The following is a 27,594-nucleotide window of genomic DNA, read 5'->3' as shown; positions in this document are numbered from 1 at the left end:
ACGAGATATAAGCTCTGTCAAGACGTGCCTGGCTATCTCGCTGATAGTGTGTAAATTGCTGCTGCAAAGTGCTGGCCAAAAGGGGACCAACGTCTTCTAGGTTGTAATCGTTTACTAAAGTGTTCAAAATCACTGCACTCTTGTCCCGCGGGAATTTACGTTTGGCACGATCTTCTGCATAACACACACAGGTAAAGTCGCCAAGAAAGATGATGGGCTTCTCATAGCCAAAGTACTCCTCTAGATTCGAGAAAAACGACATCTTTCATTGACATCATTTGGCGCACACAAATAGTCCTCCATTGTGATTCGCTAAAAGAAAAGTCAAGAATTATAAATCGCCCGCTTACGCTCACAGTAACAATCTCTTCGCTTATACCAATACTCCTTCGAACCAAGACGGCGCAACCACCAGACGTGCCGACAGTGTGACATGTGCATATGTTATAATACGTTCTGAAAGGTATTAACAATTTGTTTGTTCCTCACTTTCAACTTTCGTCTCTTGTACGACTATAATATCTAGTTCATTTTCAACGCACAGTCGGCTGAGCTGGTACTTCCTCCGCCTTGCTGCGAGGCAGCGTACATTAATTGTAGCAACTCGTATTCCCCACTCCAAATCCATAGTTAATAAGCGGAAAAGGTTATCAGAAAAGAAAAGCGTATATAATCACATGTAGCATTACTCATTCCACTTAGAGTTATGTCTACGAGTGCTAACGGACAGAACCGCTGGTTCGCGACACATTTAAATGCAGTCCACAAAAATACCTTGCTTGAGCAGCAGCTGACCTCCCCGGCCCTTCGGTAGCGATGGGCCCTCGCAAGCTCGCGTCCGAGTGACTTCGCAGGCAGAAGTCCCTACGGCTACTTAGGCGTCGGCGCCGCTGGTCTTTTGTCCGGCGGGATATTCGGCGTCGGCCGTATTGACGGCCGGCGCATTACCACCGACTCTGGAGGTGGTTCCTCACTGTTCGGTGCGCCAGTTTTCCCGCCGTCGTTTGCTCACTCCTCGGGTGTTCTCTTCCCTGCCAACAAACCAGCATTGGTAACGTCCATTGCTTCGATAGCAGCTGCTGCCATAGTCGAGACGACCGGCGTCTCTTTAGTCGCGGTGGCCTGCTTATGTACACCATTGCAATTTTTTAACAATAGCACGCGAGCGTCGACTGCACGACGTGTCACTGCCCTTGCAGCGGTCAGGTGCACTCCTGAAGCGAACAGAGTAACAGTACACATTCGAACTAGAATTCGCCTTGCACGACCGCACATAAAGTTGCCAATCCCGCCGTCAGTCACCACTTCAAGGCCGCTGGCAGGCCTTACGGTCGACGCTCGCGTGCTATTGTTAAAAAATTGCAAGGGTGTACATCGACGGCCGAGTCCTTGCTTACAGGTCGCGTAGGCGTTCCTGGCACACCCACCTCTCCGGCAGTCGTTTGCTTCTGCGGTTTCGGTGGTTGTGTCGCTGCCGCCTTTGCCTCGTTGGTGCTTTCGGCAGAAGCTTCCTCGGCATCCACTTCATCCATAAGCTGTTCACCGCTTTCATGCGCAGTCGTCGGCCCCGTCACGTTTGCGTATGTCCGCACGCACTACGACTCGTCACGGCCGTGACGACGACAGCGTGCGCAACGCGGGACGCGGCAGTCACGCCGGATGTGTCCTGTGTTGCGGCAACGAAGGCACAGCGGTGCTCTTCTAGGAATAACCATGAAAGCTTCCTCACCGGCTATCCGTAACAGATGAGGCACGTTGTCCGCCCCCAGGCCCTTGCTCGGCATCACGGTGACCAGGCGCGTTGAAGAACCTTTATCATGCAGGCCATGCACCCGCCACCGCTCTCTCGCTAGGTCCGTGACTCGGCCGTAAGCCGCCAGGCCTTCACGAATGTCCTCGTCCAGCACGTTATGTAGCATCCAATGTAGCCTGGGGTGCATTGCTTGATATCCAGGGTCGATGACGATGCATAGTCTGTCCCTCACCTTCAAACCTCCTGCCCGTAGCAATTCTTTCACTCCATCGCCACTTTCGAAAGTCACGGCCCACACGTGGCTCATTCGATACGCCCCTAGGGCGACAATGTCAGGCCGCAGCTTCAAGCTTTACAGCATGTCACGAAAGTTTTCTGCCCGGTAGGGCCTTGCACGCACATCAGCATGCAAAACCAAAGTATTCGTAACAAGTCGCCCTGTTGGTAGTTGAGGCAGTAGCACCTGATGATAAGAATCTTAACTGGCAAAGAATCTAGAACCGCGGCCCTGCTGGACCACTGATGACGCTCCTACGGAGCTCATGACAGCCACGTCTGTGCACTACAATGCCCGGAAGTCTGAACCACCGACACCCTGCGGCTGATTCCTATACAGTGTTTGAATCATTCTGCTTTATCTCACAGCTGCTTTCCAAAAAATGAAGCTGCGTCGGCCGGGAATCCAACCCGGGCCACCCGCGTGGTAGGCGAGTATTCTACCACTGAACCAGCGACGCTTTTTTTTCTTCATTGCTAGTCCTCGACATGTCACCACAACACACATTCCTTAAATGATATACACAAAAACGAAAGAAATAGTGAATACAAAAACCGAACAAGAAACAGTAATATACACATTCGTTGCCCTCCGCTACTGTGGCCTGACATTGTCGCATTAAAATTCCTTGAGCGCTGTCAGAGGTCCAGCCCTCGACAGCCACTCAGGAACAGGCTGTTGCAACTTCTGCACCTCTACATATCGCTGCATACATTCTCGGAAGTATGCACGCGCCGGTCGGGCATCCGGGTCACAATGATAGCCCGCCATTCTTGCGTGCCATAACAGTGGAGGCCCGTAAGCATGATAAGGTCGTACGGGAATCCTTCGTCATCATTTACTGCCAGAAACCTGCCAGAAAGCCCTTTGCAACACGTCCCAGCATAAAACCCTCCCAACAGTGGATGAAGACATGATGTATGCTTTGAGGGCTCCTCATGGCATGTAGAACCCACGTTGTTCCAGGAAGATTTTAACAGGTAAGGTACCGGTATGTAATTTAAAGAAGAAAGATTTCGTGGCTGGTTGAACTGGCATCATCTTCACGCTTCTCAGTACGTCTAGGCCTGGGCCTCCACTGTACACGGCTCTGTACATGGGTACAAGCAAAACACTGTCACACAAATCACGGTATGACTTTTTCCGTTTTGCACTCAACAAATATTCACTTGAAAAACGAATACGCAAAAAGGAAACACAATCAACTATTTCCAAAGAGAAAGCACGGGCAGATCCTGGCATTATTTCGGTACCTACTACAAATTCGGGAAGTGCTCTTGACAGCCTAATTTGAATCACGGTGCGCAGAAATGGGTCATTTGTGTCTCGAAAAAAGAAGAGCCTGTTCACCAGTTGACACAAGAAGAGGTGCACCAACCCCAGACCGCCATCCTTCACACGTCGGAAGAGATTATCTCGGCTGCATCGCTCCCAGCGCGATGCCCACACGAAAACAGCGAACACGTGGTGCAGTTTCTGCACATTAATCCGGGAGCACTGTAGGATCTGCATTACTTACCAGATCTTTGTCACGAAAAACATGTTGCACGCTGTAGCTCTCGCGACTATTGACAAGTGACAGGCGTTCCATCGGTCGGCTTTTCCTTTTAGTTCTTTTGTCCACTCCTTCCAGTACTCGCTACTGTCCTTGTAGGCATCAAGGGGTGCGCCAAGGTACTTAACTGGCGTCGTGACCCAGGTTACGTTCGAAAAGCGGTCTGGTGTGGACGCCCATCTTCCATACCAAAACCCCAAACATTTCTGCTAGTTAACGAAGCTGTTAGTGACGTTACCAAACTTTCTGACGATACCAACGGTATTCAATACACTTTGCTTATTTTTACAGCACACAGCCACATTGTCAGCGTATGCCAATAGCTTCACCTCTGCTGATTGAAGAAAAAAGCCCTTAATATGTTCATTTTCGATGAAGGCCTGACATAGCGTTTCTATACAGACACAAAACAGGAGTGGACTGAGTGGGCAACCCTGGCGAACGGAGCGCTTCACGTTAATGGATACCCCCAACGTCTGATTAATTTAAGTCTGGTATAGCAGCTCCGCTACGCCATGGTCACCCCCTCAGTGATTATGTGGCCAAAATTAACGTGTTCAAGAATGGTAAGCAATTTCTCGTGAAAAACACAATCAAATGCTTTCTCCGAGTCTAGCTGGAGGATCGCTACTGCATCGCACATGGAGTCACAACACTCCAGCACACACTTCATCTCATGGATGTTAGTGAAAATGGTTCTTCCACGATTACCGCACGTCTGGTGTGCGCCGACTACTTCCTCAATACCTGACTGGACCCGTCGTGCCAACACCTCCATCAATATTCTGTAGTCGCAGTTAGCAAGCGCTATGGGTCCGTAGGAGGAAAGTTCCTTGAGCTTTTCGGTCTCTTCTGTTTTCCGTATTAATACTGTATGGGACTGGCCAAAGGATGGTGGAAGTATTTTCAGTTCGTATGCTTCATTGAAAACAGCGGTTAAGATAGGACCTAGGTGGCCTTTAAACGATTTGTACCAAGCGTCACAAAGACCGTCAGGTCCTGGCGACTTGCCAGGATTCAGGTCTTCGATGGCCTTCATCACTTCAAGTTCTGTTAGTGATCGTTCTAAGGTTTCTTTAACTTCGCTCGACAGCTGTGGCATTCGTTGCAAAAATGAATTCTTGAAATCTTGCATGTTGACAGGCCTGAATGCAAAAAGCTTTCGGTAGTGTTCAAAGAAAGCACGCCTTATATTATTGTTATAGGCTAATACCACCCCTTCATATTCGATGGCCTCAATCTGCTTACGTCTGGAGAGATCTTTTTCTAGTCCCATTGCTCTTTTCGTTGGCGGTTCCCCACATGATAGCCTTTCTGCTCTCGCGCGCACGAGCGCACCTCGGAAACGCTCTTCGTCGAACCACCTCAAGCTTCTTCTTAACAGCGCGCATATCTTCTTTATAGGCGCCCGGTTGCATGCATTCGAGCTTCCCAAACTTTTTCAATATTGATTTTAAATCCTTTTCTCTGACCTTAGCTTCATATCGGAGTACGGCACTCCTTTCAATTGCCTTCATTTTAATGGTTTGTTTCAATAACTCCCATTCCTCACCAAGCTTCATAGAACAGTCTGTTCCAAAAAAATTCAGAGCAGCAACTACCTTTTCGTTAAAAGTTTCATGCCGTAGCAGTTCTGTATTCATTTTCCAGAGTTCCCAGGCGAACTTGTTTCGTTCTTTCTTGCTACCCACCCTGCATTTTACTAGGCAGAGGTGAGATTACGATATGGTTGTACTGCATAGCACTGGCATTTTGTTACTAAATCACATGAGAGATACATACGATCTAATCGTGCGTGACTTGTGCCCTGAAAGTGAGTGTACATCACGTCTCGGTCAGCCCTAAAACAGTCAGCGATATCTTCTAATTCGAATTCGTGCATTATCTGCGCCAGGATGTCGCTGCTTTTGTCATTAACTTCGCGTCGCATAGACCTATCCTCGGCGTTCAATCCGCAATTGAAATCCCCAACACAGGCTATCTTTCTTTTGCACAGAGAAGTGATGCTTAAGCTTCAAAAAGAAAGTTGCCCTCTCTTGCACTGTATTAGGTGCATAAATGCACAACACGCGCCATTGGACATCGCAATAACTGAAATCACCAACGACAACTCGACCGGAAGTGCACGAGAAGTAACCGGCTATAACCAGCTTCGTCACGAACAACACACACCCCGCCGATGTCCCTAAGGCGTGGCTCACTACCGTATGGTAGTTGTACGTGAACCTTTGCACCATGCGCCCGGTCTCCTCCTCGCCGTCTACCTTGGTTTCTTGCACTGCTAAAACTTCGAGGTGGTGGTCCACTAGCAGTCTATAAACCTGACTGTTTCCTATTGGCGGCCAGACCTCGAACGTTTAGCGTGCCGAGGCTAAGCGACGGGTTGGTAGCCATTATTAATGAAAACCGGAGGTGAGAAGGCCCGGAGCATGGTGCTCACCTTAACGTCTAGCTGACCGGTAGACGCCTCCGCGGCCATCCGGTGGCCGTCGCCCGAGTTCGTCTTTGGTCGGCTTCGGGGTAAGCCTACGGTCAGTCTCCAGGTTCGGCTTAGGCTTGAGTATGGAGCGCCTTCCGAGTAGCGTCTTAGCGGGCGGTGCCTCGGAGTCGCCGCCGGCCTTTCCGTCGACTTTCTCCTCCTACTGCAGGGACCTCTTGAATGGTGCCGAGATGCATTCTACGCGGGCGCCAATTGGAGCCGTGTTGTCTTCCTCTGCCTGAGTAGCATCCGTAGCTGGCTGGCGGCTCTCATTTTCTTGCGGGGCCGTCCTCACGCTCTCGAGTTTAGCTGCTGGCTCCTTGGGGGAGGTACATTGTTCCACCCTCCTTCAGTAGGCGTGGTCGTGCCGCTCGTTTCAGCCACCACGTTGCTGTTTCCAGCACCCTTGGCCGCTTCCTCCGCCTCGGTCACGTCCATCACGTGGTGTAACGTCGACGGCTCGCTCTCCGCCGAACCCGCGGCTACTGCTTTATTCTGCTTTGTCTCGCAGTTCCTTTAAAGAAAAAGGAAGCTGCGTCAGCCGGGAATCGAACCCGGGCCACCCGCGTGGCAGGCGAGTATTCTACCACTGAACCACCGACGCCCTGTGGCGGATTCCAATACATTGTTTGGATCATTCCGTTTTATCTCACAGCTCCTTTCAAAAAGGGAAGCTGCGTCGGCCGGAAATTGAACCCGGGCCACCCGCGTGGCAGGCGAGTATTCTACCACTGAACCACCGACGCTTTTTTTTCTTTATTACCTTGATTTAAACACCACTCAAACGCCTACAAAGTAGGCGACTTGGTGCAGAAAAATAATATTACATCACTTCGAGAGACTGTACGTATTTAAAAGGCGCTGAAAGAGGATATCACCGACACCAAAGTGTCAAGCCCCTGAAACCACTCTGGCGGTTCACTCATGTGCTTGAGGGCACCACGCGTGTACCTAAGACTTTCATTTAGCTTGTCCCTCTCAGACCTTTCATCTACGCGGTCATTCCTGATATTCATGCGCGTTTTCCACACGCTGCTCATACACAAAAGCATTATCAAGTCAGCCGGCACTCCCCCTGTGTCTGCACACGGTAAGAACCTAATACCGAAAGGACTTAACGGCAGTTCTTTCTTCAGAGTTCGTTTCAGAACATCCCACAAGAAAACTGAGTCATGGTAATCCAAGAAGATATGCTCAATAGTTCCAGGTTTCTTACATATGATGCAGTTAACAGACCATGGAACAAAGAAGCCCTTGCTTTGCAGCCATGGCTTCACAAGGAGAGTGCCGAATGCAATTGAAGAAAGAAGGTTTTCGCTCTAGATCTAACCGGCATTTTTCTAACGCGTTTCAGCACATTGCGTTCAGGTCCTAAGTTATACATCATACGGTAAACAGGATGCGGCAAGAAAACATCAACCAGATCACTATAAAGTTTCTTACGCGTGAATGAAGTCAAAAAATTCATTCGAAAAATACGCTTTCAGTAATGAAAAGGACATAACAACTTCCCTCAGAAAGCCAATTGGTGTTCGGGTATGTTCATTTCTTGAGGAAACAACCAACTCAGGCAAGGAACAACTCAATCTCACTTGAATAACAGTACGCAGAAATATATCACATCGGTTCCTTAAGAAAAAGAACCTACTAGCAATCTGTTTCAAAAAAAAATGTGTTAATCCTAGTCCTCCATTCTTTACCGAATGAAACAAGTTACACCGGCTAGTTCTCTCCCAAGTGGATCCCCATATATATACCGCAAACACTCTGTGAAGTTTCCGCACCGAAATCCTTGCCATGCATAACACTTGTAGTACATAATACGCCTTTGTAACTAAATACAAATTGCAAACACTAGCTCTTGAAAACATCGAAAAATTATGCTCGCCCCACTTTTCTGTCTAATCTTGAACTCTTTCTACTTCTTCGAATCAATACGCGGCACTGTCACGATAATGTCGGAATGGCACCCCAAGATATTTTCCAGAGGCAACGCTCCAGTTCATATTGCAAAAATACTCGGGTACCTGTGGCCAGCTGCCGTGCCATAAACCTAGGCACTTAGTCCAGCTGACAACACTTCCAGTTGCGGCGCAAAAAGAAACAACCTCTTTCATAGTGTTATTCACGCTTTCTGTATCACGGCAAAAAATTGCCACGTCATCTGCATAAGCCAGAACTCTAGTCTCAATTCCTGCGTAGGTAAACCCACGAATAGCTTGGCTTTTAATTATTTTTCTACAGAAAGGCTCTAAATACAAGGCAAATAAAAGAGGCGACAAACAGCATCCTTGTTTTACTCATGATTCCACTTCTATACTAACGCCTATTTCCTATTAATTACTAACTTTGCAGTGCAATCTTTGTACACCATTCCTACTCCATCTGTTATCACTGCACCGGCTTTAACATGTTCTAAGAGCAAAAATATGACATCGTGGACGACTCTGTCAAAAGCCTTTTCAAGGTCAATTTGTATCATAGCGACTCTGTCCTCTCTCTCATCGCAGCATTCCAGTATGGTCCTTGCAGTATGTGTATTCGAAAAGATCGATCTGCCTTTGATACCGCATGTCTGATGGGGGCCCACAAGTTCTTCTATAACGGTCTGCAATCGTCGCACCAGTACTTTAGTGTAAACTTTATAGTCCGTATTTGTCAAGCTTATTGGTCTGTAGGCTTCAACCGCCAAAAGCCGTGCACGATCTTTTACTTTAGGAATTAAAATAACGTGCGATGTCCGACAAGAAGGAGGTGCTTCCTTATTCTCGTACATCTCCCTTATCACGCGATGTAGTGCTACAGCTATTCCACTTTTAAAGCTCTTATAGAAAGCCCCTCCCAGACCATCAGGCCCCGGCGACTTGCCGGGATTCAGGTCTTCGATGGCCTTCATCACTTCAAGTTCAGTTAGTGATCGTTCTAAGGTTTCTTTAACTTCGCTCGACAGCTGTGGCATTCGTTGCAAAAATGAATTCTTGAAATCTTGCATGTTGACAGACCTGAATGCAAAAAGCTTTCGGTAATGTTCAAAGAAAGCACGCCTTACGTTATTGTTATAGGCTAATACCAACCCTTCATATTCGATAGCCTCAATCTGCTTACGTCTGGAGAGATTTTTTTCTAGTCCCATTGCTCTTTTCGGTGGCGGTTCCCCACATGATAGCCTTTCTGCTCTCGCGCGCACGAGCGCACCTCGGAAGCGCTCTTCGTCGAACCACCTCAAGCTTCTTCTTAACAGCGCGCATATCTTCTTTATAGGCGCCCGGTTGCATGCATTCGAGCTTCGCAAACTTTTTCGATAATGATTTTAAATCCTTTTCTCTGACCTTGGCTTCATATCGGTGTACGGCACTCCTTTCAATTGCCTTCATTTTAATGGTTTGTTTCAATAACTCCCATTCCTCACCAAGCTTCATAGAACTGTCTGTTCCAAAAAAATTCAGAGCAGCAACTACCTTTTCGTTAAAAGTTTCATGCCGTAGCAGTTCTGCATTCATTTTCCAGGGTTCCCAGGCGAACTTGTTTCGTTCTTTCTTGCTACCCACCCTGCATTTTACTAGGCAGAGGTGAGAATACGATATGGTGGTACTGCATAGCACTGGCATTTTGTTACTAAATCACATGAGAGATACATACGATCTAATCGTGCGTGACTTGTGCCCTGAAAGTGAGTGTACATCACGTCTCGGTCAGCCCTAAAACAGTCAGCGATATCTTCTAATTCGAATTCGTGCATTATCTGCGCCAGGATGTCGCTGCTTTTGTCATTAACTTCGCGTCGCACCCGCCGTGGTTGCTCAGTGGCTATGGTGTTGGGCTGCTGAGCACGAGGTCGCGGGATCGAATCCCGGCCACGGCGGCCGCATTTCGATGGGGGCGAAATGCGAAAACACCCGTGTGCTTAGATTTAGGTGCACGTTAAAGAACCCCAGGTGGTCAAAATTTCCGGAGTCCTCCACTACGGCGTGCCTCATAATCAGAAAGTGGTTTTGGCACGTAAAACCCCAAATATTATTATTAACTTCGCGTCGCATAGACCTATCCTCGGCGTTCAATCCGCAATTGAAATCCCCAACACAGGCTATCTTTTTTTGCACAGAGAAGTGATGCTTAAGCTTCAAAAAGAAAGTTGCCCTCTCTTGCACTGTATTAGGTGCATAAATGCACAACACGCGCCATTGGACATCGCAATAACTGAAATCACCAACGACAATTCGACCGGAAGTGCACGTGAAGTAACCGGCTATAACCAGCTTCGTCACGAACAACACACACCCCACCGATGTACCTAAGGCGTGGCTCACTACCGTTTGGTAGTTGTACGTGAACCTTTGCACCATGCTCCCGGTCTCCTCCTCGCCGTCTACATTGGTTTCTTGCACTGCTAAAGCTTCGAGGTGGTGGTCCACTAGCAGTCTATAAACCTGACTGTTTCCTATTGGCGGCCAGACCTCGAACGTTTAGCGTGCCGAGGCTAAGCGACGGGTTGGTAGCCATTGTTAATGAAAACCGGAGGTGAGAAGGCCCGGAGCATGGTGCTCACCTTAACGTCTAGCTGACCTCTAGACGCCTCCTTGGCCATCCGGTGGCCGTCGCCCGAGTTCGTCTTTGGTCGGCTTCGGGGTAAGCCTACGGTCAGTCTCCAGGTTCGGCTTAGGCTTGAGTATGGAGCGCCTTCCGAGTAGCGTCTTAGCGGGCGGTGCCTCGGAGTCGCCGCCGGCCTTTCCGTCGACTTTCTCCTCCTGCTGCAGGGACCTCTTTACTGGTGTCGACATGCATTCTACGCGGGCGCCAGTTGGAGTCCCGTTGTCTTCCTCTGCCTGAGTAGCATCCGTAGCTGGCTGGCGGCTCTCATTTTCTTGCGGGGCCGTCCTCACGCTCTCGAGTTTAGCTGCTGGCTCCTTGGGGGAGGTACATTGTTCCACCCTCCTTCAGTAGGCGTGGTCGTGCCGCTCGTTTCAGCCACCACGTTGCTGTTTCCAGCTCCCTTGGCCGCTTCCTCCGCCTCGGTCACGTCCATCAAGTGGTCTAACTTCGATGGCTCGCTCACCGCCGAACCCGCGGCTACTGCTTTATTCTGCTTTATCTCGCAGCTCCTTTAAAGAAAAAGGAAGCTGCGTCGGCCGGGAATCGAACCCGGGCCACCCGCGTGGCAGGCGAGTATTCTACCACTGAACCACCGACGCCCTGTGGCAGATTCCAATACATTGTTTGGATCATTCCGTTTTATCTCACAGCTCCTTTCAAAAAGGGAAGCTGCACCGGCCGGGAATTGAACCCGGGCCACCCGCGTGGCAGGCGAGTGTTCTACCACTGAACCACCGACGCCCTGTGGCAGATTCCAATACATTGTTTGGATCATTCCGTTTTATCTCACAGCTCCTTTCAAAAAGGGAAGCTGCGTCGGCCGGGAATTGAACCCGGGCTACCCGCGTGGCAGGCGAGTATTCTACCACTGAACCACCGACGCTTTTTTTTCTTTATTACCTTGATTTAAACACCACTCAAACGCCTACAAAGTAGGCGACTTGGTGCAGAAAAATAATATTACATCACTTCGAGAGACTGTACGTATTTAAAAGGCGCTGAAAGAGGATATCACCGACACCAAAGTGTCAAGCCCCTGAAACCACTCTGGCGGTTCACTCATGTGCTTGAGGGCACCACGCGTGTACCTAAGACTTTCACTTAGCTGTTCCCTTTCAGACCTTTCATCTACGCGGTCATTCCTGATATTCATGCGCGTTTTCCACAGGCTGCTCATACACAAAAGCATTATCAAGTCAGCCGGCACTCCCCCTGTGTCTGCACACGGTAAGAACCTGATACCGAAAGGACTTAATGGCAGTTCTTTCTTCAGAGTTCGTTTGAGAACTTCCCACAAGAAAACTGAGTCATGGCAATCCAAGAAGATATGCTCAATAGTTCCAGGTTTCTTACATATGATGCAGTTAACAGACCATGGAACAAAGAAGCCCTTGCTTTGCAGCCATGGCTTCACAAGGAGAGTGCCGAATGCAATTGAAGAAAGAAGGTTTTCGCTCTAGATCTAACCGGCATTTTTCTAACGCGTTTCAGCACATTGCGTTCAGGTCCTAAGTTATTCATCATACGGTAAACAGGATGCGGCAAGAAAACATCAACCAGATCACTATAAAGTTCCTTACGCGTGAATGAAGTCAAACATTCATTCGAAAAATACGCTTTCAGTAATGAAAAGGACATAACAACTTCCCTCAGAAAGCCAATTGGTGTTCGGGTATGTTCATTTCTTGAGGAAACAACCAACTCAGGCAAGGAACAACTCAATCTCACTTGAATAACAGTACGCAGAAATATATCACTTTGGTTCCTTAAGAAAAAGAACCTACTAGCAATCTGTTTCAAAAACAAATGTGTTAATCCTAGTCCTCCATTTTTACCGAATGAAACAAGTTACACCGGCTAGTTCTCTCCCAAGTGGATCCCCATATATATACCGCAAACACTCCGTGAAGTTTCCGCACCGAAATCCTTGCCATGCATAACACTTGTAGTACATAATACGCCTTTTTAACTAAATACAAATTGCAAACACTAGCTCTTGAAAACATCGAAAAATTATGCCCGCCCCACTTTGCTGTCTAATCGTTAACTCTTTTTACTGCTTCGAATCAATACGCGGCACTGTCACGATAATGTTGTAATGGCACCCCAAGATATTTTCCAGAGGTAATGCTCCAGTTCATATTGCAAAAATACTCGGGTACCTGTGGCCAGCTGCCGTGCCATAAACCTAGGCACTTAGTCCAGCTGACAACACTTCCAGTTGCGGCGCAAAAAGAAACAACCTCTTTCATAGTGTTATTCACGATTTCTGTATCACGGCAGAAAATTGCCACGTCATCGGCATAAGCCAGAAGTCTAGTCTCAATTCCTGCGTAGGTAAACCCACGAATAGCTTGGCTTTTAATTATTTTTCAACAGAAAGGCTCTAAATACAAGGCAAATAAAAGAGGCGACAAGCAGCGTCCTTGTTTGACTGATGATCCTACTTTTATACTGGCGCCTAATTTCCTATTAATTACTAACTGCGCAGTGCAATCTTTGCACACCATTCTTACTCCATCTGTTATCACTGCACCGGCTTTAACATGTTCTAAGATCAAAAATATGACATCATGGACGACTCTGTCAAAAGCCTTTTCAAGGTCAATTTGTATCATAGCGACTTTGTCCTCTCTCTCATCGCAGCATTCCAGTATGGTCCTTGCAGTATGTGTATTCGAAAAGATCGATCTGTCTTTGATACCGCATGTCTGATGGGGGCCCACAAGTTCTTCTATAACGGTCTGCAATCGTCGCACCAGTACTTTAGTGTAAACTTTATAGTCCGTATTTGTCAAGCTTATTGGTCTGTAGGCTTCAACTGCCAAAAGTCGCGCACGATCTTTTACTTTAGGAATTAAAATAACGTGCGATGTCCGAAAAGAAGGAGGTGCTTCCTTATTCTCGTACATCTCCCTTATCACGCGATGTAGTGCTACAGCTATTCCACTTTAAAGCTCTTATAGAAAGCCCCTCCCAGACCATCAGGCCCCGGCGACTTGCCGTGAGTAAGTTCGTCAATCGCATCCTCAACTTCTGAAAGGCTTATTGGTCTGTCGAGCGCTTCACAGACCTCGTCTGATAATGTTGGCATTAATGGCAAGAAGTCAGTTCTAAACCTTTCGATATCACATGTCTTTTTCCCCATCAAACTTTCATAATAAGACTCAAATGCATGCTCAATCATTCTAACATCACTAGTGACTTCCCCTTGATAACTTCTTTCCGTTATTTCTTTGGAAACCGCGTGTTTCTTCTCGTCACTTTTTGCTCGCTTGGTAGGCGTCTCCCCCATCCATAAACTCTCCGCCCTTGCCCTTAATACCGCACCCCTGTACTTTTCTTCATCGTTAACTTCTTTGATTTCTTTCGAAAATAAGCCAGGCGAAGAGCTTTCTGCGCTGAGCATATATTTTAGCCTAAGGTGTAATTCCTTCTAACGCTATTTTTCTTTGTGATAGACTACACATGCTCTTTCTATCGCGGTGAATTTAACGTCTCTTTTGAAGAGTTCCCATTCTGCAATGAAGAACGCTGACATAGTTATGCTGAGCAAATTTTCGAGCTTTTCTTGAACTGCCTTTTGAAAGACGTCGTCTTGCAAAAGCTTATCATTTAGCTTCCATAAGTTCCAGCTGAATTTATATGGTTTTTGTTTCTTTCCTATGGTTGACATAACGAGGCAATGATCGCTAAAACTAACATGTAACACTTGATAACTTGAAAATAACGGTACAAAGGTTAACGGAGCATAAATTCTGTCTAGCCTGCCATGACACTGACTTTGTTAGTGCGTATACACGGTATGGTTTCCACTTGACAACACGTAACCAATGTCTTCAAGCTCTTGTTGCCTTACAATAGAACTTAAAAGCAACGCACTTTTATCACAAACACTAGTCAACTTAGATTTATCTTCTGGAAAGCAAACGCAATTAAAATCACCCAGTAATATGACATGTCTTTCACAATTCAAGTACTGCTGAATATCACCAAAAAAGACTTCCCGCTCCCGTGCTACGTTCGGAGCATAAACACATATAGTCCTCCAAGGCATCTCTGAAAAAAGTAAATTCACAGACGACCATTCTCCCATCCTCAGATGATGTGACGGCTTGAACTACAGCAATACTGCTACTCAAAAGAATAAGGCAGCCCCCAGACCTACCCGCCGCATGACATACACTTACGGTATATCTAGGACGGAAAACGTTAACCATTTGCTCCGTGCATTCATCAGTTGCAATTTTTGTTTCTTGAATGGCCAATAAGTCAATATTATTTTCAATAAGAATACGCTTAACTTGGCATTGCCTTCTGCGCCCGCTAAGTCCACGCACGTTCAACGTTGCGACACAAAGACCAGTCGAAAAATTAGCTGCCATTTAACGGGAGGAGAATCCAAACCAATTACCGCACATCGTCCGTCTCACATCTGCTACGATGACTCGGCGGTCTAGGGAGGCGGGCCATGGTTTTCTGGACATCAAAGCCCAATGACGACGGCCGACGCACATCCTGCCCACAAACCCCAGTCCCCAGACCCCAACAACAATTTTTCCTAACCCAGGCACGCCTCCGCGTCAGCGGAGGCGTCCGGGTTGAAGAACGGCGTTTGGCAGGAACGCCGGGCTTGGGCTTGAACGCCGGTCGGCGTCCCGGGGTAGCTTTCGGAGGAGGCTCGTCATTCCCAGTCTCTTGATCCTTTTCCTCTTGCTCATCCGCCTCTTCGTGAAGCCTCTTAGCAGGTGCACTACTTGACGTTGGCATCACGGTGTCGTCAGTTTCGTAGTGTTCACCGGTCATCACTTCTGCTGATGTGCACGTTTCTTTATTCTCTTTTAACACGACCTCTATTGAGTTAGTTGGTTCCACCGTGTCATCCGATGGGTCTTTCCAGCCGTCCGATGACTTTTCTTCATTAACAGTCGTTGCCTTCTTCAGGGGCGTTAACACCAAGGGCTGGGTCTCTTTCCCTTCGCGTGCGGCTTCCACTGCGTTGACCACGTCCATCAAGTGATCTGTGACATCTTCCTTCAATGCCGAGCCTGTCACTGTGGCATAGGTTCGGACGCACTGGGTCTCGTCGTGGCCGAAACGACGACAAAGCCTTCGAAAGGAGATGCCGCGAAAGGAGATGCCGCGAGATGCCGCGGCATCGGAGGAAGAGGGGAGCTCTGCCAGGAACATGCACGAGCGCAACATCTTCCGCCACTCGAGGCTGGTGGGGCAAGTCTTCAGCGGTGACGCCTACCTTCAGCTTGATAGTGACAGTACGGGTGGTTGACCTTTTGTCAACGCATCCTTGTACCCGCCACCTGTCCCTGGTGATCTCAGTCACCTTTCCAAAAGACGACAAGGCAGTGCGAATGTCGTCGTCAGGTATAGCATGAAGGAGCCAGTAGAGCTTGATACGGACGCCTCTGTCACACGGGTCGACGACCACACAGCGGTGGTCTTTGACATCAAACGCGTCTGCAGCGATAATCCTCTTTTTCCCTTCTTCGTCCTTCAAAGTCACCGCCCACAGATGGTTCATTTGATGTGCACCCAGTGCAACCACTTCCGGCACGAGAGACAGCCGTGTAAGAGCGTCTCGAAAATGTTCCACTCTGTAAGGCCTCGCCTTAACGTCACCATGTCAAAATACAGTATGCAGAACGGACGCACCTGTTGGCAGCGTTGGTAAAATCATTTGGTAGTCCTTACCTGGTTTTTCAGTTGACCTGATACCGCGGCCCAAAAGGGTCGCTGAAGCCGCTCGTGAAGAGCCCGACATACCGCGTTTCGGCCGCCACGTTGCTGTTTCCAGCTGCCTTGGCCGCTTCCTCCGCCTCGGTGACGTCCATCACGTGGTCTAACGTCGACGGTCCGCTCTCCGCGGAACCCGCGGCTACTGCTTTATGCTGCTTTATCTCGCAGCTCCTTTCAAAGGAACGAAGCTGCGTCGGCCGGGAATCGAACCCGGGCCACCCGCGTGGCAGGCGAGTATTCTACCACTGAACCACCGACGCCCTATGGCGGATTCCAATACATTGTTTGGATCATTCCGTTTTATCTCACAGCTCCTTTCAAAAAAAAAAAGGAAGCTGCGTCGGCCGGGAATCGAACCCGGGCCACCCGCGTGGCAGGCGAGTATTCTACCACTGAACCACCGACGCCCTGTGGCAGATTCCAATACATTGTTTGGATCATTCCGTTTTATCTCACAGCTCCTTTCAAAATAGGAAGCTGCGTCGGCCGGGAATCGAACCCAGGCCACCCGCGTGGCAGGCGAGTATTCTACCACTGAACCACCGACGCCCTGTGGCAGATTCCAATACATTGTTTGGATCATTCCGTTTTATCTCACAGCTCCTTTCAAAATAGGAAGCTGCGTCGGCCGGGAATCGAACCCGGGCCACCCGCGTGGCAGGCGAGTATTCTACCACTGAACCACCGACGCTTTTTTTTTTCTTTATTGCCTGTTTGCAGCACAAACCAAGAACAAATTCAAATGCTAAAACATGTCAACCACACTTTGGCTAACATTATACATTAAAATCGCTTCACCTTGATCAGTTCATCAAGAATAGCCACCCACTCGGGAGGCTCACTCTGGGCACGATATATTTCCCGAATATACGCGACACTTTCGATGAAGTTTATTCTCGCCGGACGGGTATCGACATCCGAGTGTCGCACTGCCATTCTCGTTTTCCACAGACTGTGGAGGCCAAGGAGCATAAACAGATCGTACGGAACTCCTCCTTCGTTATCGGTTGGCAAATATCGAATACCAAGAGGTGTAATCGGTAGTTCTTTTTTAAGTGTACGTTGTAAGATATCCCAATGAAATGTTGGGTCCCAGCAATCGATGAAAACGTGTTCAATGGTCTCTGGCTTTTTACAAAGTAAGCAGTTTACTGTCCATGGCACATATATTCCTTTTTCGTCTAACCATGTTTTTACGGGTAGCGTGTTTGTGTGTAGCTTAAAGAAAAACGTTTTTTGAGAGGGTCTAACTGGCATTTTTTTCACCCGTTTAAGTACATCATCTCCTTGGCCTCCCCAGTTTACAGACCTGTACAATGGTATTGGCAACATTGTATCAACTAAGTCTTTATACAGTGTTTTTCTTGTCACAGAGCACAGATATTCCATGGAAAACCGCACACGCAACATACGAAGTGAATCAACCACTTCGCGCAGATATCCCCTAATACTTCCTCCCTTCACATCACTGGTCGTTACAACATATTGCGGCAGTGCTTTTCCCAAACGAACTTGAATTACTGTGCGTAGAAAATCATTTCTCTGATCCCGAAAAAAAAGAAAACGCGACACAATTTGTCTGATAAACAAATGCGACAGACCTAGCCCACCACTTCGAGCTGAACGAAACAAATTGGTTCTGCTTATCCTCTCCCAACTGGAAGCCCATATGAATACGGCAAATACACGATGCATTTTTTGCACACTTGAGCGACACATTGACAACACTTGCATAATATACCACACTTTCGCTACTAAAAAGAGATTGCACACAGATGCACGTCCAAACATTGACAAATCTTGGCCAAGCCAACCCTTTGATTTTTCACTCATTCTATCAGCTTCATCGGACCAGTACTGTGCGGTATCATTATAGTGCTCGAGCGGCACACCCAAGTACTTAGTTGGCGTTGTTGACCACCGGATGTTTGCAAAGTGAGCTGGTATAATGTCCCAATGACCGTGCCATATACCGATGCTTTTTTGCCAATTGATCTGGGACCCAGATTGTTCACCGACGCCCTATGGCGGATTCCAATACATTGTTTGCATCATTCTGTTCTATCTCACAGCTCCTTTCAAAAAAAGGAAGCTGCGTCGGCCGGGAATCGAACCCGGGCCACCCGCGTGGCAGGCGAGTATTCTACCACTGAACCACCGACGCCCTGTGGCAGATTCCAATACATTGTTTGGATCATTCCGTTTTATCTCACAGCTCCTTTCAAAATAGGAAGCTGCGTCGGCCGGGAATCGAACCCGGGCCACCCGCGTGGCAGGCGAGTATTCTACCACTGAACCACCGACGCCCTGTGGCAGATTCCAATACATTGTTTGGATCATTCCGTTTTATCTCACAGCTCCTTTCAAAATAGGAAGCTGCGTCGGCCGGGAATCGAACCCGGGCCACCCGCGTGGCAGGCGAGTATTCTACCACTGAACCACCGACGCCCTGTGGCAGATTCCAATACATTGTTTGGATCATTCCGTTTTATCTCACAGCTCCTTTCAAAATAGGAAGCTGCGTCGGCCGGGAATCGAACCCGGGCCACCCGCGTGGCAGGCGAGTATTCTACCACTGAACCACCGACGCCCTGTGGCAGATTCCAATACATTGTTTGGATCATTCCGTTTTATCTCACAGCTCCTTTCAAAAAACGGAAGCTGCGTCGGCCGGGAATCGAACCCGGGCCACCCGCGTGGCAGGCGAGTATTCTACCACTGAACCACCGACGCCCTGTGGCAGATTCCAATACATTGTTTGGATCATTCCGTTTTATCTCACAGCTCCTTTCAAAATAGGAAGCTGCGTCGGCCGGGAATCGAACCCGGGCCACCCGCGTGGCAGGCGAGTATTCTACCACTGAACCACCGACGCCCTGTGGCAGATTCCAATACATTGTTTGGATCATTCCGTTTTATCTCACAGCTCCTTTCAAAATAGTAAGCTGCTTCGGCCGGGAATCGAACCCGGGCCACCCGCGTGGCAGGCGAGTATTCTACCACTGAACCACCGACGCCCTATGGCGGATTCCAATACATTGTTTGCATCATTCTGTTTTATCTCACAGCTCCTTTCAAAAAACGGAAGCTGCGTCGGCCGGGAATCGAACCCGGGCCACCCGCGTGGCAGGCGAGTATTCTACCACTGAACCACCGACGCCCTGTGGCAGATTCCAATACATTGTTTGGATCATTCCGTTTTATCTCACAGCTCCTTTCAAAATAGGAAGCTGCGTCGGCCGGGAATCGAACCCGGGCCACCCGCGTGGCAGGCGAGTATTCTACCACTGAACCACCGACGCCCTGTGGCAGATTCCAATACATTGTTAGGATCATTCCGTTTTATCTCACAGCTCCTTTCAAAATAGGAAGCTGCGTCGGCCGGGAATCGAACCCGGGCCACCCGCGTGGCAGGCGAGTATTCTACCACTGAACCACCGACGCCCTGTGGCAGATTCCAATACATTGTTTGGATCATTCCGTTATATCTCACAGCTCCTTTCAAAATAGGAAGCTGCGTCGGTCGGGAATCGAACCCGGGCCACCGGCGTGGCAGGCGAGTATTCTACCACTGAACCACCGACGCTTTTTTTTTTCTTTATTACCGGTTTGGCACTTCCAAACACAGAACTCTTAAATACAATTTTACAAGTACAATAAAAGACGCGTGAGCCTTTTCATGGCTGGAGTGTGAAGCTAAAATGGCTTCAGAGAAGCCAGCTTATCGAGCACAGGTATCCAATCCGGTGGGTTCCTCTGGATTTTGAGAACATCTCGTATGTACACACAGTTCTCACTGAAGTTTTGCATGGCCGATCTTGCGTTGACATCCGCATTTCTGACCGCCATCCTCGTTTTCCACACACTATGCAAACACAGTAACATGAACATGTCACATGGCATTTCATCTGGATCTTCACATGGCAAGAATCGGATACCAAAGGGTGTTACTGGCAAATCTTTCTGAAGTGTCCGTTTAAGGATGTCCCACAAGAAAAAAGCATCGTGACAGTCCAAAAAGATGTGTTCTATCGTTTCCTCCTTTCGACATATCAGGCAGTGTAGTCCCCATGGGACAAAGATACCTTTGCTTTGAAGCCACGGTTTTACAGCGAGCGTGCCCGTGTGCAGTTGGAAAAAGAATGATTTAGATGACGCTCTTACTGGCATTTTTCGAACTCGTTTTAATACGTCTCGTTCTGGTCCTAGTTGATAGATGGAGCGGTACAACGGTATTGGTAAAAACACATCAATTAGATCTTTGTACAATCGTTTACGTGCCACTGCGCTCAAATATTCTAAGGAAAACCGTGGCTTCAGTACTTGATATGCAGACACTATTTCGCGCCAAAAACTGCTCAGTGTTCCACGCGTATCTGCATTTGATGAGACAATATAATCCGGGATATGATTACACAACCTCATGTGTATAACAGTACGCAAGAAAACATCTCTCTGGTCTCTCAGAAAGAAAAACCTTGAAACTATTTGTTTCAAAAATAAATGACACAGACCAAGCCCTCCGTGTCGCACCGAAAGGAACAAGTTTAACCGACTGGTGCGTTCCCAGGTAGAATTCCATATATAGGTGGCAAACACTCTGTGTAATTTTTGGACACAAGTTCTGCTCATACTGAACACTTGAAGTACGTAAAACACTTTTGCAACAAAAAACACATTACAGACTGTAGCGCGGGAAAACATAGAAAAGTTATGCCCTCCCCATTTTTCAGACTGATCCTTGAGCCTTTCTGTCTCTCCTGCCCAGTATTCTGCAGTATTTCCATAATGTTGGAGAGGAACCCCCAAGTATCTGGCAGGAATACTTGTCCATCTCATGTTTGCATACGCCTTCGGCTTTTTCCCCCAATTTCCATGCCAAATGCCCAGAGATTTATCCCAGCTAATGGCACTTCCGGTAGCACTACAGAATGATGTAGCTTCCTTAACAGCTTCTTTAATACTGTCTTTGTCTTTGCAGAATATAGCTATATCATCGGCATATGCCAGTATTTTTACTTCAGTAGCATAAAAGGAGTAACCATGCACCATTTTATTTATGCGAATTTTTAAACATAAGGGTTCCAAATAAAGTGCAAAAAGAAGAGACGAACAGGCACACCCTTGTTTTATACCTGACAGTACTGGAATGTTTTCACTTACGGTGTTGTTAATTATAAGGTTTACTGCACACTCTTCATACACCATCTTGATGCCCTCCTTGATAACGCTACCTACATTACAATGTTCTAGTAATAACTGTAGTATGTCATGATTAAATCTATCAAATGCTTTCTGAAGATCCAGTTGTATCATAGCTATGTTATCTTGAGTCATGTCACAGCATTCTAGGATAGTTCTAGCGGTGTGTATATTTGTGTAGATTGTCCTTCCTTTGATGCCACATGTCTGGTGAGGTAATACGAGGTGTGTGATAACGCTCTGCAATCTTTTGGCTAGCACCTTTGTAAATATTTTATAGTCTACATTCGTAAGACTTATAGGTCGATAGGCCTCAACATCCAACAATTTCCTGGGATCATCCGATTTTGGAATGAGTACTACATGACATTTTCTAAAAGATAAAGGTGCTCTTTTTTGTTCATAGCACTCATTTATCACGCGATGTAACGCTTGTGCCAGTTCTTCCTTGAAGCATTTGTAAATGGCAGCCCCTAGTCCATCAGGCCCAGGTGCTTTGCCAGTGCTTAGTTCATCAATGGCCTGTTTTACTTCATTCAGACTAATTGGCCGTTCAAGCGTTTGTCTTACTTCATCGCCTAGCCTTGGCATGAGCGACAAAAATTCGTTTCGAAAGGCTTCTGTATCTTTTATTTTTGGGCTTAGCAGTTTTCGATAGCATTCAACAAACGCTTTCTCTATCAGTTCCTTGTCGCGCGTCACATCGTTTTTATATCTTATTTCTTTTATCTCTTTTTTTACCGCTTGCCTTTTTTCTTCCCCGAGTGCCCGCTTAGTAGGCGTTTCCCCTAGCCATAGTCTTTCAGCCCGTGCTCTGACGATCGCTCCACGATATTTCTTTTCATCTATCACTTCGAGCTTACTTTTAAGGTCACGTAGTTCCTTGCTAAAGTGTCCAGGGTTAGCACTCTCAACCGCAATCATATAATCTAACGTGCTCCTAAGTTCTTTCTCTTGTTGTTTTTCAATGCTGCGCCGCACGGAAGCTCGTTCAATCGCCGCAATCTTTACTTCATTTTTAAATTGCTCCCAAAGCGCTGTGAAATTGGAAGATTCAACCGAACATATTTCCTCTATCCTTTCCTTAACTTCTTTAACAAAAATTTCATCATCCAACAGTGTATCATTTAATTTCCACAAGTTCCAACTAAACTTTGACGCTTTTGTCTTGGTTCCTAGTGTCGCTATCACCAAGCAGTGATCGCTAAATGTGACGTTCTTTACTTTGTATGTAGTAATGTGTGGTATCGCAGCTGCCGGAACATATATGCGATCTAGTCTAGCATGACTTACACCTTGGTAGTGCGTATACTGTACGTGCTCGTCACCGTCAAAAATACAACCAACGTCGTCCAGTTCAAGCTCGTTTACAAGCGCGTTTAATAGTGTCGCACTTCTATCGCGGTAAGTCAATCTGTTGATTCTGTCTTGCGGCCTGCACACACAATTAAAGTCTCCAAATAAAATTATGTTCCTTTCGTACGTCATGCATGTTCTCAGGTTATCTATGTATTCTACACGTTCGTTAATGTTATTCGGAGCATACACACATATTGCACGCCAAAGGAGGCCACAAATGCCAAAGTCGATGAATAGTAGCCTGCCATCATCACTGGACTCTACAGATTGCGCTACAATATCGGTGCATTTTCGAACGAGTATCATGCAACCCGCTGAAGTGCCTCTAGCATGAGACACACATACATTATACCTATCCCTGAAAGGTTCGACCATTCTGTGCGTTTGCTCTTCGCTTTCTACTTTGGTTTCCTGCACTGCCATTATGTCAATGTCATTTTCCAACAAGAGGCGGCTTAACTGGCACTGCCTCCTGCGGGATGCCAAACCCCTCACATTCAACGTAGCTACACAAAGGGGAAATGTCAGATTAACAGCCATTTTTTGGATTAGCAAACAGACGGAACGGTACTCACATCTGGACAGGCAGTGATAGCAAAAACCAGCACAGGTCACATTCTACTTGTCCGCTATGTAACGTCTTATACTTAGGACAGGCTGGCTGAACACACTTCGCGCCCCTAAGTCGGGGTCAATGTTGAAGCCGACCGCCTATCAGGCGGTATCTTCGGCTTCGGTTTGAGGCCCATTCGTCTCGTTATAGCGGTCTTCGGCGACGGCTCGCCGCTGCTCGATGGTTCGGGTGAGGCTTGAGATCCGTCAGTGGCCTCACGAGGCCTCTTTGCAGCTGCTTTAGCGGCTGCTGTCATTTCAACATCCTCAATGCCTTCGGTCTCGTCTTTCGTGGTAGTCACTGATGCGCTTACTGAAATCGCGTCCTTTCTCTCATTGACGTTTTGGTCGTTAGTCGGCTTCCCAACCAGCACGCTCTTTGCCTCGCCAGATTGGCTGTCGCCGGGCCCAGTGGAGTTTTCCTGAAGTGGAGACGCGTCAGAGGGTGTGCTGTCTGCCGCCGGTTCTTCGGTCGTTGCTCGGGATGCTGCATCGGCATCAGCATGGTCCATTATGTGTTCAGCCATCTCGTCGCCTTTAACTGGACTTGTTACCGCTGCATAGGATCGCACGCAGTCTTGTTCTTCGTGGCCGAATCGTCGGCAGAGTGCACAGCGTGGTATGCGACACTCGCGCCTGATATGTCCAGTTCCATTGCACCGGAGGCATAACGGGGGCCTTCCTGGTACATGCACGAGCGCTAAGTTTTCCGCGACGCGCACCTGATGAGGCAAGTCTTCAACTGTAATTCCAGGCTTTGGCAAGAGTGTCACCAAACGGGTGGTGGACCCTTTATCATTACATCCCTGTACCCGCCACTTTTCGCGGGCGATATCTGTAACCCTTCCGTAAGGGGCTAACGCTGCTCGAACCTCGTCGTCGTGAACGAAATGCAACAGCCAATAAAGCTTCAGTCTGATGCCTTGGTTGCAGGGATCATAAACGACACAGGGCTGGTCTTTCACGTTGAATGTTTCTGCCGCAAGCATCTTTTTCTTCGAAGCTTCATCACGGAAGGTCACCGCCCACACATGGTTCATTTGGAAGGCGCCAAGGGCCACCACTTCCGGCAGCAGTGCAAGACGCGCGAGCGCATCTCGAAAGTGCTCGACACGATACGGCCTGGTTTTAACATCCGCGTGCAAAAATACTGTATACAAAACTGATGTACCTGAAGGCAGATGAGGCAAAACAACTTGATAATCCGGGTAAGGCTTATCCGTACACCTGGTGCCACGGCCGAGGGCCGCTGTATCCGCCCCTACGGAGCAAGGCATTCCGCGTCCGTTCACTGCGGTGGCCGGAAGTGGAATCTATACGTAGCTTCTACGTAGATAGCAAATAATAGCGGACTGAGGGGGCAGCCTTGGCGCACTGAACGCCTGATGTTAATGGGGGCCCCCAGACACTTGTTAACAATTAATCTTGTTGTGCAGTTCTGGTACGCCAAGGCCACGCCCTCAGTGATGATGGAACCGACATTAACATGATCTAAGATGGCAAACAAAATAACGTGAGCGACACAATCGAACGCTTTCTCTAGGTCGAGCTGAAGTACTGCAACACGGCCACCGATGACGTCACAGCACTCGAGCACACATCGCATCTTATGGATGTTTGAAAAAATAGATCGCCCTTTGATGCCACAAGTTTGATGGTCTGCGACTATTTCCTTGATGACGCCTTGAAGCCTGCTAGCTAAAACCTTCATAAATATTTTATAATCGACGTTTGTTAGTGAAATCGGTCTGTAGGATGACACAAATCTGAGTGTCTATTTGATCGCTCTTCGGTATTAGAATGGTGTGCGTTTTTCCAAAGGAAGGTGGTAATGATTTCTTTTCGTATGCGTCATTAAATACATGCGCAAGCAAAGGCGCCAGCTCTCTTTTAAAAGCTTTATATAGACCCGCGCTGAGTCCATCAGGTCCCGGTGATTTACCCAAGTTCAAATCGTCGATTGCCTTTTCGACTTCTCTCTCCCTTATTTTTTCCTCTAATCGCTTTTTTACGTCATCGCTCAAACGTGGCATGCGATGCAGAAAACCTGCTTTAAAACCCTCAACATTCGCATCCTGAAATGCGAAGAGCGAGTGATAGTACTCAAAGAAGGCGCGCTGAATGCTATCACTGTCTTCAACGACATTCCCATTCACTAAAATCTGCTCGACATGGTTTCTTCGTCCATACGCCTTCTCAAGACCCAGCGCCCTTTTAGTGGGCGTCTCCCCTGCCGCTAGTGCATCCGCTCGTGCTCGCACGATGGCTCCTTGATAGCGTTCCTTGTCAAACAGTTCAAGTTTTTCTTTGACGTTTCGCACATCGTCTTTGTACGCACCAGGCTCTTTGCACTCAAGCGTTAGCAGCTGCCCAAGCAGTGTTCTGAAACCCTTTTCTTTCATTTCCTTCTCGAATTTTTTACAACTGGATCTTTCTATTGCTTTCCTTTTAATCTTTTCTTTAAAACATTCCCACTTCTCGACGATTGTTCCCGCAGCATCACATTGAACTTCATTAATCGCATCCCGTACTACCTGTAAAAAGGGCTGGTCATTTAGTAACAAGGCATTCAGTTTCCACATATCCCACTTAAATACATGTCGCTTTTTCATTATACCTACGTTACATTTCACAAGGCAGTGATCTGAAAACGACACTGGTACTACACAGTAACCGTGGCATCTTGGAATCATATCCAATGAAATGTACATTCGGTCCAAACGCGCATGGCTGCTGCCCTGAAAACGTGTAAAAGTCACTTGACGCCCCCCTTCCAGACATTCATAAACATCATCGAGTTCATTTTCATTAATTAAATTTGATAACACTTCACTGCTTCGGTCACGCACACCTGCATTATTGACCCTGTCTCCAGCACTCAACACACAATTAAAGTCCCCTAACATCATCACGCGCATATTACAACAAACATATCGTGAAAGGTTCGAAAAAAAATGGGCGCGCTCATCTACTGAATTCGGCGCATATACGCATATGATGCGGAACTCTGAATCACCCATAACAATATCACAAAGAACAATCCTTCCTGACTGACACGAAAAAATGCTCTGAATCTGCAGTCCAGGCAGCTTCTTCACAAGAAGAACGCACCCTCCAGCCGTGCCTACAGCATGGCTAACCACCGCAAAATACCTAGTCGTGAAACGTCGCACCATGCTCCCGGTCTCCTCCTCTCCTTCAACCTTAGTTTCCTGGACGGCTAGTACGTCTATGTCGTGGTCAGTGACCAAACGTAGGACCTGACTTTGCCTACGACTAGCCGCCAGCCCTCTCACGTTTAATGTGGCAATCCTCAGGGACGGTATTTGAGCCATCTTGATCTAAAAGAAAAGTAAAGTAGGCCCGGAGCATGGTGCTTACCGCTCACGACTAGCCCTCGGCTAGCCGCCTCCGGGACCTCCCGGTTTGTTGGTGTCCTTAGACGTGGCCGCTTTGTCGGCAGGCTTCCTTTCAGGCGGTACATTGGGCTTTGGCTTGTAGCCCATCCGCCTCCCATGAGGCGTCTTCGTCGGTGGTCCCTCACTGGTGCTGGGTGCCCAATCCTCGCGGTCCTTCGTCTGGTCGTGGGTGCGCTTGACGGAGGCAGCAAGAGCCCCAGTACGGTCGTCGTCGGTGACGCCCTCGTCCTGCTGCATTGCGGTCGCGTCGTCAGTTGCGTCTTCACTGACGTTTCCCGTCGCCTGCCCCTGGGTCGTAGCATCCCGTTCCGTCCTACTCGGCTTCTGAGTAGCCTCAGCCGCGTTGCCGTCTACCTCCAGAATCGTCGTCCCACTACTTGTCTCTGTCGACACCATGTCACCGGTTCCTTTAGCCGCGTCCTCCGCCTCGGGCACATCCATGAGGTGCTCTGCCGCAACATCATTCACTGGTGGGCCTGTCACAGCGGCATAGGACTTCACGCATTCAGCGTCGACGTGGCCGAAACGTCTGCACCGGGTACAACGCGGTACTCTGTACTCACGGCGGACGTGTCCCGTGCCGTGGCAGCGCAG

The 27,594-nt window shown here is 48.0% G+C and overlaps 1 protein-coding gene and 20 non-coding genes across 21 annotated transcripts; all 21 read right to left on the bottom strand.

The window, feature by feature from the left end:
- Positions 1–2,419: 2,419 nt before the first annotated feature.
- Positions 2,420–2,490, bottom strand: TRNAG-ACC (transfer RNA glycine (anticodon ACC)). Its single transcript has one exon. It is a non-coding gene; the product is annotated as a tRNA-Gly (tRNA).
- Positions 2,491–6,597: 4,107 nt separating this feature from the next.
- On the bottom strand, positions 6,598–6,668 carry TRNAG-GCC (transfer RNA glycine (anticodon GCC)). Its single transcript has one exon. It is a non-coding gene; the product is annotated as a tRNA-Gly (tRNA).
- A 71-nt stretch (positions 6,669–6,739) lies between these two features.
- TRNAG-GCC (transfer RNA glycine (anticodon GCC)) lies at positions 6,740–6,810 on the bottom strand. Its single transcript has one exon. It is a non-coding gene; the product is annotated as a tRNA-Gly (tRNA).
- Positions 6,811–11,182: 4,372 nt separating this feature from the next.
- Positions 11,183–11,253, bottom strand: TRNAG-GCC (transfer RNA glycine (anticodon GCC)). The gene has a single exon. It is a non-coding gene; the product is annotated as a tRNA-Gly (tRNA).
- Positions 11,254–11,324: 71 nt separating this feature from the next.
- On the bottom strand, positions 11,325–11,395 carry TRNAG-GCC (transfer RNA glycine (anticodon GCC)). The gene has a single exon. It is a non-coding gene; the product is annotated as a tRNA-Gly (tRNA).
- Positions 11,396–11,466: 71 nt separating this feature from the next.
- On the bottom strand, positions 11,467–11,537 carry TRNAG-GCC (transfer RNA glycine (anticodon GCC)). The gene has a single exon. It is a non-coding gene; the product is annotated as a tRNA-Gly (tRNA).
- Positions 11,538–16,597: 5,060 nt separating this feature from the next.
- Positions 16,598–16,668, bottom strand: TRNAG-GCC (transfer RNA glycine (anticodon GCC)). Its single transcript has one exon. It is a non-coding gene; the product is annotated as a tRNA-Gly (tRNA).
- Positions 16,669–16,744: 76 nt separating this feature from the next.
- Positions 16,745–16,815, bottom strand: TRNAG-GCC (transfer RNA glycine (anticodon GCC)). Its single transcript has one exon. It is a non-coding gene; the product is annotated as a tRNA-Gly (tRNA).
- A 71-nt stretch (positions 16,816–16,886) lies between these two features.
- TRNAG-GCC (transfer RNA glycine (anticodon GCC)) lies at positions 16,887–16,957 on the bottom strand. The gene has a single exon. It is a non-coding gene; the product is annotated as a tRNA-Gly (tRNA).
- Positions 16,958–17,028: 71 nt separating this feature from the next.
- On the bottom strand, positions 17,029–17,099 carry TRNAG-GCC (transfer RNA glycine (anticodon GCC)). Its single transcript has one exon. It is a non-coding gene; the product is annotated as a tRNA-Gly (tRNA).
- A 92-nt stretch (positions 17,100–17,191) lies between these two features.
- Positions 17,192–18,416, bottom strand: LOC142578408 (uncharacterized). Its single transcript, XM_075687798.1, has one exon. It carries the CDS (start codon positions 18,239–18,241, stop codon positions 17,192–17,194), a length of 1,050 nt encoding a protein of 349 aa, XP_075543913.1. The 5' UTR covers positions 18,242–18,416.
- Positions 18,417–18,501: 85 nt separating this feature from the next.
- TRNAG-GCC (transfer RNA glycine (anticodon GCC)) lies at positions 18,502–18,572 on the bottom strand. Its single transcript has one exon. It is a non-coding gene; the product is annotated as a tRNA-Gly (tRNA).
- Positions 18,573–18,643: 71 nt separating this feature from the next.
- TRNAG-GCC (transfer RNA glycine (anticodon GCC)) lies at positions 18,644–18,714 on the bottom strand. The gene has a single exon. It is a non-coding gene; the product is annotated as a tRNA-Gly (tRNA).
- A 71-nt stretch (positions 18,715–18,785) lies between these two features.
- TRNAG-GCC (transfer RNA glycine (anticodon GCC)) lies at positions 18,786–18,856 on the bottom strand. Its single transcript has one exon. It is a non-coding gene; the product is annotated as a tRNA-Gly (tRNA).
- Positions 18,857–18,927: 71 nt separating this feature from the next.
- Positions 18,928–18,998, bottom strand: TRNAG-GCC (transfer RNA glycine (anticodon GCC)). The gene has a single exon. It is a non-coding gene; the product is annotated as a tRNA-Gly (tRNA).
- A 72-nt stretch (positions 18,999–19,070) lies between these two features.
- TRNAG-GCC (transfer RNA glycine (anticodon GCC)) lies at positions 19,071–19,141 on the bottom strand. The gene has a single exon. It is a non-coding gene; the product is annotated as a tRNA-Gly (tRNA).
- A 71-nt stretch (positions 19,142–19,212) lies between these two features.
- Positions 19,213–19,283, bottom strand: TRNAG-GCC (transfer RNA glycine (anticodon GCC)). The gene has a single exon. It is a non-coding gene; the product is annotated as a tRNA-Gly (tRNA).
- A 71-nt stretch (positions 19,284–19,354) lies between these two features.
- TRNAG-GCC (transfer RNA glycine (anticodon GCC)) lies at positions 19,355–19,425 on the bottom strand. Its single transcript has one exon. It is a non-coding gene; the product is annotated as a tRNA-Gly (tRNA).
- Positions 19,426–19,497: 72 nt separating this feature from the next.
- On the bottom strand, positions 19,498–19,568 carry TRNAG-GCC (transfer RNA glycine (anticodon GCC)). Its single transcript has one exon. It is a non-coding gene; the product is annotated as a tRNA-Gly (tRNA).
- A 71-nt stretch (positions 19,569–19,639) lies between these two features.
- TRNAG-GCC (transfer RNA glycine (anticodon GCC)) lies at positions 19,640–19,710 on the bottom strand. The gene has a single exon. It is a non-coding gene; the product is annotated as a tRNA-Gly (tRNA).
- Positions 19,711–19,781: 71 nt separating this feature from the next.
- On the bottom strand, positions 19,782–19,852 carry TRNAG-GCC (transfer RNA glycine (anticodon GCC)). The gene has a single exon. It is a non-coding gene; the product is annotated as a tRNA-Gly (tRNA).
- Positions 19,853–27,594: the final 7,742 nt, after the last annotated feature.

The sequence above is a fragment of the Dermacentor variabilis genome, chromosome 4 (genome assembly GCF_050947875.1).
Source record: "Dermacentor variabilis isolate Ectoservices chromosome 4, ASM5094787v1, whole genome shotgun sequence".
NCBI lineage: Eukaryota > Metazoa > Arthropoda > Arachnida > Ixodida > Ixodidae > Dermacentor > Dermacentor variabilis.
This window is presented reverse-complemented; position numbering and strand designations above follow the sequence as displayed.